This window comes from Rhincodon typus, chromosome 18, assembly GCF_021869965.1.
Source record: "Rhincodon typus isolate 14 chromosome 18, sRhiTyp1.1, whole genome shotgun sequence".
NCBI lineage: Eukaryota > Metazoa > Chordata > Chondrichthyes > Orectolobiformes > Rhincodontidae > Rhincodon > Rhincodon typus.
This window is the reverse complement of record NC_063349.1, coordinates 44,400,750-44,410,218: the sequence shown is the minus strand read 5'-3', so window position 1 is coordinate 44,410,218 and position 9,469 is coordinate 44,400,750. Positions and strand designations below refer to the sequence as shown.

The 9,469-nt window shown below is 41.3% G+C and overlaps 2 protein-coding genes across 2 annotated transcripts in view; one reads left to right on the top strand and one right to left on the bottom strand.

Annotated features, from left to right (window-relative positions):
* The window catches only part of pwp1 (PWP1 homolog, endonuclein), a 42,023-nt gene that overhangs the window by 5,311 nt on the left and 27,243 nt on the right, over positions 1-9,469 (top strand). The window contains exons 2-9 of the mRNA XM_048607965.1: positions 688-746; positions 922-1,094; positions 1,944-2,029; positions 2,225-2,321; positions 2,689-2,799; positions 3,122-3,249; positions 3,814-3,881; positions 4,683-4,779. Of these exons, the coding sequence (XP_048463922.1) occupies positions 688-746; positions 922-1,094; positions 1,944-2,029; positions 2,225-2,321; positions 2,689-2,799; positions 3,122-3,249; positions 3,814-3,881; positions 4,683-4,779 (819 nt within the window). The remainder of the gene's footprint in view (positions 1-687; positions 747-921; positions 1,095-1,943; positions 2,030-2,224; positions 2,322-2,688; positions 2,800-3,121; positions 3,250-3,813; positions 3,882-4,682; positions 4,780-9,469) is intronic.
* Positions 7,444-8,523, bottom strand: LOC109921094 (complement C1q tumor necrosis factor-related protein 4). The gene has a single exon (XM_020521140.2). The coding sequence runs from the start codon at positions 8,521-8,523 to the stop codon at positions 7,444-7,446; it is 1,080 nt and encodes a 359-aa protein (XP_020376729.1).

The following is a 9,469-nucleotide window of genomic DNA, read 5'->3' as shown; positions in this document are numbered from 1 at the left end:
GGGCCGGCGCTGAGGGAGCGCCGCAGTGTCGGAGGGCCGGCGCTGAGGGAGCGCCGCAGTGTCGGAGGGCCGGCGCTGAGGGAGCGCCGCAGTGTCGGCGGGCCGGCGCTGAGGGAGCGCCGCAGTGTCGGCAAAATTTTAGCTCGAGTTTGTGGAAAGCTTGTTTTACAGAGTTGGAGAGGGCTTCTTGAATTGTCTGAAGAGTCTACTGAAGGAACTGTTAGTCAGTGAAGACAGATTTAATTGGTCTGGTCTGGAATCTTTGTAATGGATAGCATTGGGAAATAGTTTGCTACTTTTCCTTTCCTGTCCTCTATATTTAGACAACTTATAAAAATTTATTTTCACATATGATTATCTTCTAGAAGAAAATCAGCTTTCTACGAATATGCCTGCGAGTAACTGTCATGTTAAATAAAGAAATAAAAGAAATAATCTCAGGCCAGGATTAGTTCTGGGATTTAACTTGACCTGTTGTACCATCTACCGGATTGTAACACGCTCTCGAGTTATTGGAGCTCTCGATCCTAGAATCTGTTGCTGGGGATTTCTCAGGAAACAGCTAGTTTCAGTTTTCAGAATGCATGGATATGCACAAATGTTTGGTTTTCTTCCAGCTGTGGAGTCTTGATATCCAGGCCAATTACTTTTCCAGTATTAATAATTTCAGTAAATTTTCGTTTCTAGGTGAATCTGAGTAAGGAGGAGTTGCAGCAATTAATCCTCGATGCAAGAGAAGAATTTGAGTAAGTTGCACATCTTCCCCCTTCTGCACAAAACATCCCTTAATTAAAGAAAGGAAGAAGAATATTGGTGATTAGCTACCAACCTTCTCGGTGTGGCAGCCAAAAAATGGCAAGTGGCAGAATGTGCGAGGTTTTCAACTGTTAAACATGCTAAATATCATGTGTTTGTTTCCAGTGATCAGAAGGAAGACGAAGAACAGGCAGAGGAAGGAGGGAATGAGGAGGAGTTGATGGATGCAACAGACAATCCTGCCTCAGGTGATTCCAAGACCCAAGAGGAAGGAGAAGAGGAGGAAGACAATGACAGCCTGGCAGAATATGACCTTGATCAATATGATGAGGAGGAAGGTGAGTGTCATAGAAGGACTTAATGCCAGTGATTGCTCTGTGTCGCGTGGTAAAACCACAATGACGTCGTTTATCATTTCAACTCTTGAATTGAGTCAATCACTTCAGCCTCCATAAAATTCCCATATCATGCAGGTGAGTTTTGCTGCTAGGCTTTTGATGCTTTCATTTTGATCTATTCAAAATCAACTTATTTCTTAATGCCTCTTGTGCAAAATAAATCTTAACAAATTCTTTTTGTTTTCTCATCCTCTCCAAGATCTTGTCCCTTCTTATCTCTGTAATTTCATCCAGCTTCAGCAACCCTATGAGATATCTGTGCTGCTCTAATTCTGACCTGTCGGACAACTTCTGTTTAATCACTTGCCCCTTGGTGGCCATCCTTTCAGTTGTATAGGCCCATGCTCCGCCATCCCCTTCCTAAACATCCATGGGTGGCCCCAGGAACAGTGTCACTGGTCAGGCCTCGCTGCTGTAGCCATCCTGCAAAGACCTGTGTCTGACAACCAAACCCCTCCATCCCACTGTCACCCCTAGTCACCTTCAATGAGTGTGGGGTATGATTCAGGCCTCAAAGTCCCAGACCACCAGAATACAGCGTCTTTGAAATTGGCCGCTGTTTTCTGACACCTCAGAATGATGTTGGATGAACCTTGTACACATGATCTCTTTGCAGCATTTGCAGCCAATAGACAGTGTGACACATTGTTTGTAACGCATTATTTGTCCAGCCCTTAGTTCGATGCCACTTAATTAATTAATGTTTAAGCAGTAAACATCCCTGGAACAATTAACCATGAGGCTCCTTATTTTAGAGCTTTAAGTGATGACCCTTGATGTTCCATGTAGGTGGTGTGAATCTTGGCGACACTTTGGGAGGACTCACAGTCTACGCTAGCAATGAAGATGATCCATATGTCACTCTTAAAAATACAGTAAGTTGGAGTGTGAAGCTTATCAGACTTATTGTTATCCACTCTCCCTTCCTGTGACTTTTTTTGTTACAGAACATTGTTACAGAAATTTTAATGATTACTAGATGTGTAAATATAATGTCAAGTGCTCTGCTTCTACTCTCAAGAAACAATGTTACAGTAACTTGAAATTTAAAGCAGCATTGTCTGTTGTAGGATCAATATGAAGATGAAGATTTCAAAATCAAGCCCACTGACAATCTGATAATTGTGGGGAAAGCTGAAAGGGATTGCTGCAGCCTAGAGATTTATGGTGAGATTGCCAGTAAAGAAGCTTTTAATTTAGATATCCCACTGTCACAGGTTCTGGTCGTAGATTATCTGGTCGTTATCATGGTTTTGGTTCTGAGATCTTACTGCATGCAAAGTGACTACTACACTACGTCACAATAGTGTCTATACTTCAAAAGCACTTCATTGGCTATAAAACACTTTTGAGTTGTTCTGAGTTCATGAAAGGTGTTATACAAATAAAATATATTGCTTTTCATTAGGCTGGATGTATGCAAAATTCTGCTAATCCATGTTGAATGGTGTTTTGGTTATTGGTGCTGCATTGCATCATGTGTAAGATCTGTTTTGCACACTTTGACACACTCTCAATGTATTGTCTCTTGCAGTTCACAACCAAGAGGAGCAATCTCTCTATGTTCATCATGACGTGCTGCTTCCTGCCTATCCATTGTGTGCTGAATGGCTTAACTTTGATCCAAACCCAGAAAAACTAACAGGTCAGTTTGGAAAAGAATATTATTCAAGGAAGTTTTCATCTAGTAGTTGTCATTTTGATTATACTGGTTGTAGTGCTCAAAAGTTCAGGCTATTGGCTGCGAGACCCTCAATAATAAGGTGAAAACTGATTAGAGCTTTGTCTCTTGAAGCTGTTGTCCACTCCCAGAGCCTGACCATGTGTGTTGGACAGTCCCTGGCCACTTAAAACCTGTTTTGATGAACGTTGTATCTTCTGTGCCCACCTCTCCCAAAGCAGATGTTCCGTTAGTGCTTTTTATCCCTTTTTCCCCTCCATCCCTGATTAGAGTTTTCTCCTTGTAGGGAATTATGCTGCTGTGGGTAACATGACTCCTGTGATTGACGTGTGGGATCTGGATGCAGTCGATTGTCTGGAACCAGTTTTCAGTCTGGGGAACAAGAAGACAAAGAAGAAGAAGCAAGGCAAAAAGGTATCGAGCCTGTGTAGTTACTACACTGTGGGTGGCTCACATGAATATTCGCTCCATGCTGCTGCTGGTTAGTACTAGTCAGACTGACTGATCGATGACTGGTCTGTCTCTACAGTCTAAGTACACATTTAGCCCAAATGAAAGTCCAGCCTGTTTGTCATTGAAATTTGTTTGATTCTCAACATTGCATTATTTATAAATGATGGTGAAAGAGAGTGGACCCTCGCTGTCATTTTTCATTCGTCTTCATCTGTCAGCCTGGGCACAGGCCAACTATTGCTCATCTTGGGATCAGCGATTGAAGAATTGGCCCTGCCACCTCACCATTCTACAGTTCATGGTCATTCTGATGTTCTCTGCCAATGGGTGTTTCTCCACAGTCAGTGTGTTTTCGGGGGTGGGAATGTCTGTGTGTCTGTGTCCGCGCGTGTGCATGTACTGTTGTAGTGTGCTGAAAGCCTGTCTACATTGCTTGAAACTTGATTTTCTGTTAGCCTGTCTGTGGAATCAACTGGTCAGATGTAAGCCTGAAATTTCTCATTTGTTGTTAACTTGTTATTTCAGAGTGCAGAGATTAGGGAGGAGGGACACACGGACGCAGTTCTTGATTTATCTTGGAACAAAAACGTCAGGTAATATCTACAGTGGCACGTTAACATTTCCTTTGTATGAATGTTCAAATTGTAATGTGGAGAAAAGGAATAATGGAAGTTCGGACCTCCTTCCATTAAGTGCTGAGTGTAACATTTTGTATATTTGATGAAGTAATAGGCAATGCTTTCTATTTTACCACAAGGTGTCAGTATTTGATGAAAATGAATTTTGTTATTTTAATTTGTAATGTAAGTGCACGTTTTATTACTTAACTTCACAACTTATCAGTGAACGCTCGTGAATTCCTGTACTTGTGCTAATTCTCCCACTAATGTGGGTCCATGTAATTAAACACTGGCTGGTTAATGGTTCAGGGGAATTAACTGTAAAAACGCTCATCTGACTAGCTGCCAGAAGATGGTGCTGTTGGCTTATATTAATTCTCTTGTCTGTGTCATTTAATGCTAGTAACCAGCAGGGAGCAAGACAATATTTGGTTTGGTGTTATTAACCAGTGGGACAGGAGGAACTGGATGGTTTACTGCTAGTAACTAGTGAGGAAGTGTGCAGTTTAGTGTTAGTAGCTAATATGTAGTGAGGAAATTTACAAATGATTGATGTGCACCTTGTGTTCACACAGGGCTAAGTATGGTGATTACAGTTCCAGGACAGATGGTTGTTCCTGGTTTTTATTCTTGCTCTAAGTACTTTAATGAAGTAAACATGATGTAGAGCAAAAATGAAGGATAATTCAGTACAGCATCATGTTTTGCTGATTTCCTGAAGGATAGAGATCTGGCTATGAGGCCGTCACTACGATTTCTTTTGTCGTACTGTAGGTCTGTTCTGGCTAGTGCATCTGCTGATAAGTCAGTGATTCTCTGGGATATGTTGCAGAAGAAACCTGTGACGAATCTCTCTTCACATACAGACAAGGTAAGCTGAAACAAACGCAATCCTTGTATTACTATTGATATTTAAACCCAGAGTCCCAAAGTTGGTGATTCTCTAACTAACCATCTTGTAAACCCAAGTTTCTCAGCTCTGATCTGTGTAGCTATCTTCTATTAAACTAACTCACCTGATTAGTAGCTTTAAAGTGCACCTCAGTACACGACTCTGCCCTGACAAGTACAGCTCTCTTTTACCCTCCCACTTTTTTTTGCTCCCCCATTTAAGGTGAGGCTTCTAACCACCTGGACTCTGCACTCAGTGATGCCCTCTCTGAATTTTACCTTCCTACATCTCCTTCCTCCTCAAACTGTCCATAATACCTACCTCCCTGACCAAGCTTGTGTCCATCTGTCCAAATATCACATGGCTAAACATAAAATTTTGTTTAATAATGCTCCAGTGAAGTGCCTTAGGCTGCTTTTACTGTCAAAAGGCTGTAATGTTACAATTGAGAGAGGACCAAAAGGAATCCGTTCGGCCCCTTAAGCCTGCTGCACCATTCAGAAAATCATGTCTGCTGTGTTTGTGCTTAAAATTCCATCGCGAATGTACCCTGATCACCAGTGATTCCCTTGCCTAACAAGAACCTGTCTACTCCTACCTTAAAAATAAACAGTGACCTTCCCTTCACAGCCTTCTGAAGCCAATAGTTCCAAAGTGTCTCAATCCTTAAACAGGGAAAATAAACTCCTCATTTCTTCCCTAAATGGGTTGACCCCTAATTAAAACAATCATCCCTGATTCTGGACTCACCCACAAGAGGAAATGTGTTTTCCACATCCACCTGATCAAAACCATTCAGGATCTTGTATATTTCAGTGAAATCATCCCTCACCCTTCCTTCTAAACTTCAGTGAAAATAAATTCAATCTATCCAACCTATCCTCAAAGACAAGCTGTTATTCCAATTGTCAATCTAGTAAACCCCTGCTGAACCACCTCTGATGCATTTATATCCTTAAATAATGAGAGAAAAACTGCACTGTATTTGAGATGTCATCTCACCAATGCTTTGTATATCTGAAGCATAATAACCTTAGGTTTACGTTCAGTTCCTCTTGTGATAAGGGATAGCATCCCATTAGTCTTCCAGTTTGTGTGCTGTACCTGCAGTCTAACTTGTAAACTCCTGCACTTTGGAATTCTGCAGTCGTTCTGTTAGAGTAATAGTCTGCTTTTTCATTCTTCCTGCCAAAGTAAACAGCTTCATATTTTCCCAAATACTTAACCTGCCATATTTTGCCCTCCCATTCAACCTACGTATGTCCATCTGCAATCTCCTTATGTCTCCTTCACAACATAGCTTGCTACCTGTTGTTGTGTTGGATGTGAATTTAGCTACCATGGTTTCACATTCCTCATCAAAGTTGTGAGTAGCTGTGACCACTGAATCTCTAGATCAAATCCCAGCAGTTTTTACTTTGCTTGACTTGTCTTAACAGGTGGGTGTAGCCTCAGATTTGTGTTTGTTCCCAGTGATACTGTACCATTCCAATAATGAAAAGTCAAAGAAAAATTAAATACTTGATTGCATCACAATAAATACAAGTGTTAAGTACCAGCACCAGAAGTTTATGCTAAGTTTATATGAAATGCTGGTTTAGTACTCCAACTGGAGTATTGTGTACATTTCAGGGTAGTACACATTAGAAAGGATGAGAAGGCCTTGGAGAGGGTGCAGAGGAGATTTACTAAATTGGCTCTATGGATCAGGATTATTTGTTCTAGGGAGAAACTAAAGAAGCTGGGGTAGTTCTTTCAGTAGAGAAGGTTAAGGTTTGATTTGATTTATTATTGTCACATGTACCTAGGTACGGTGAAAAGTTTTGTTTTGCGTGTCATACAGGCAGATCATACCATACAAAGTGCATTAGGCTAATAGAACAGAGCGAAGATTACAATGTTACAGCTGCAGAGAAGGTGCACAAAGAACAAGGTCAACATTAAATTTGAAATTTGAGATGCCCATTCAGAAGCCGAATAATAGCAAGGAAGGAGATTTGATAATGTTTTCAAATTCATGAAGGGTTTGGATGGAGTAAATAAGAACACATTGTTTCCAATACAGGGTTCTGCAGAAGAGTAATTGAATTTGAAGCATTAACTGCTCCTCCACAAATACATTCAGATCTTCTGACTTTCTCCAGCGCTTTCTGTTTTTATTTCAGATCTCCAGCATCCGTAGCATTTTGCTTTTATTTTGTAGAAATTGTTGCTGGTGGACAAAGATTTAATATGACTGGCGAAAGAACCGGAAATGACATGAAGAAAAACTTTGCTTTAACTTAATGCACAGTTAGGATTTGGACTTCACTGCTTGATATGGTGGTGGATAGAGATTCACATTGACTTATTAAAGGGAATTGATAAATGCTGAAAGGAGAAAACATTGCAGGGATTAATAGAGGGGTTTGGGGGTACCTGAATTGTTCCTTAAAGGTGTTGATGCACATCTGATGAGCTGAATGACCTTCTATGCTGTACTGTTGTATGGTTCAAATTTTCTTAGTTTCTAAACTAGCAACCTGTAGTTAGGTACAAAGCTGCAATGAAAGATACTTTTACAGTAAAATTCAGCCATGCTGACTGCTGTAGGCATTTAGAATTAAAGCAGAACTTCTGCATTCACTGAACAATTTAGCACAGTCATGTAGACCCACGGCTCTTTAGGGTGTTTGTGTCTGGGTAAATGAGGAATCCAGTGAAGGTGATGTACTTGCCATGGTTGCTGTACAAACCAAAGCGTGGGTGCTGCTGGCTGTACAGCCACACTTTGTCCCCTGCGCCCAGCTGGAGCATTACACTCTGGCTTTGCATCTCCCTGCGCTGAGTGTAATCTTCATTGAAAATCATGGCCTGAACCTCACTGAGATTCTTCATCAGCTTGACTGAGATGGCCTTCCAGGGATGTTTCCCAACGTTGAAGGAGAAATAGTAGGCACCTGGGATCTGGCATGTGAAGAAGCCGCTCAGCTTGTCAAAATGTTCACCAATGTTGATGTACTCTGTGTCGAATGTTACTGCTGCGTATGGCAGGTTCTGCATGTTCTCCCCAAGCAATGACTTGGTTCTGGCTGCGGAAAATGCAGAACGAATGTTGTCCTTTGGCCGAGGTGCTGTGAGGCAGCTCAAAGTGGACTGGTTTCTTTTCGGTTTAGCAATGGAATGGGAGCAGTTGGACGTGGCACGGAGCGAAGGCAGACTGTTGCCTAACCAACAGGGTGGAAATTCAGGATAGACTAGGTAGCCAGTGAAGGTTGTGTATGGTCCTATGTTACTGTATAGAGCGTACTTGGAGTTACTGTGCAGTAACAGCCAGACAGTATCACCTGTTTTCAATCTCAGCATCAAGCTCTGGCTCTGCACTTTGCGATTCTTTTGCCGATGATCATCGAAGGCTACTGCTTGAACCTCGTACCTGTTCTTCATCAGCATGACCGAGAGCATCTTCTTTGGATACTTTCCAACGGTGAATGAGAAATAATAAGCCCCAGGGATTCTGCAGATAAGCCTGCCTGTGTCTGGCCGGAAGTCATTCCCAATGTTAACCAAAAGTTTGTCAAATGTAACTGCGTTCTGGAAACGTCCCATCATGCTGCTGGTCCTGGCTGCAGAGAAAGCAGATTGATCATGGAGACTGGAGTGGTAACCAGTTGCTGCTGTAAACAGCTGACGGTAGAGAGAATCAACAGCTCCGATCAACAGCATGACTCTCAGAGTGATCATTTCTACCTGAAACAAGGAATGCATTTGAATTGACAAGGATTAGAAATAAATATTGTCTAATCTAACAGTGTACTGTTTGTTTGTTCTAATCACCTTCATTTCACAACCTTGGGCTGCATCTAGAATCTACTAAATGAAAGGCAACGAAGAGACCCACAGTGAAGGCATGTTGTTAACTGGACCAGTTTCTGATTGTTAAATACCTTTTCAGAGATATATAATTGTGTAATGTCAGGTGTATATTGCAGGACTTTTGAATCAGAGAGCCCATTTGAACCTCTCTCTATCTTTTTCATCAAAATCCATAGTATATCCTGCTGTTTCCTTCTCCTTCATCCTTATCTGGCATTCTCCTAAACACATTGATACTATTCACACCCCATGGTAGCAACTTGCACATTCTCACCACTCCTCAGATAAAGAAGTTTCTTTTGAAATCCTAATTGTTTTATTGGTGACTATCATATTCATGGCCTATTATTATTTGCTTTTATTCACCATTGGAAGCACCCTCTCTTTGCCTTTTCAAACTGTCTGTAATTTTAAAGACCTGCATTAGGTAACCCAGCCTCAGCCTTCTCCTTTAAGAGAGAAGAGATTAAGTCTTTTCCTTTTTGCCTGATGGGTATAATTGGAAACATTAGTGTAATGATGATACTTGACTGGTAATCCAGAGGACTGGACTAATGTTGAGAGAACTTGAGTTTAAATCCCACCACAGCATCTGGAAGAATATAAACTCAATTAATTAATATCTGGATTAAAATGCTGCTCACCATAACAATCTTACTGTAGGATTGTTGTAACAGCATATCTGGTTTAATAAAGTCATTCATGTGACTCCTAACTGCCATCTGAATTAGCCTAGCAAGCTGCTACCCAGGAGAAATTTGTTGGGATTTTGGAATTTTAATCTTCCCACTGGGCAGGCAACAAGAGCATTGAC

What these genes read in the sequence shown, in the direction of transcription:
- LOC109921094 (XM_020521140.2), bottom strand. Translation starts at nt 8,523, where the DNA reads ATGATCACTCTGAGAGTCATGCTGTTGATCGGAGCTGTTGATTCTCTC.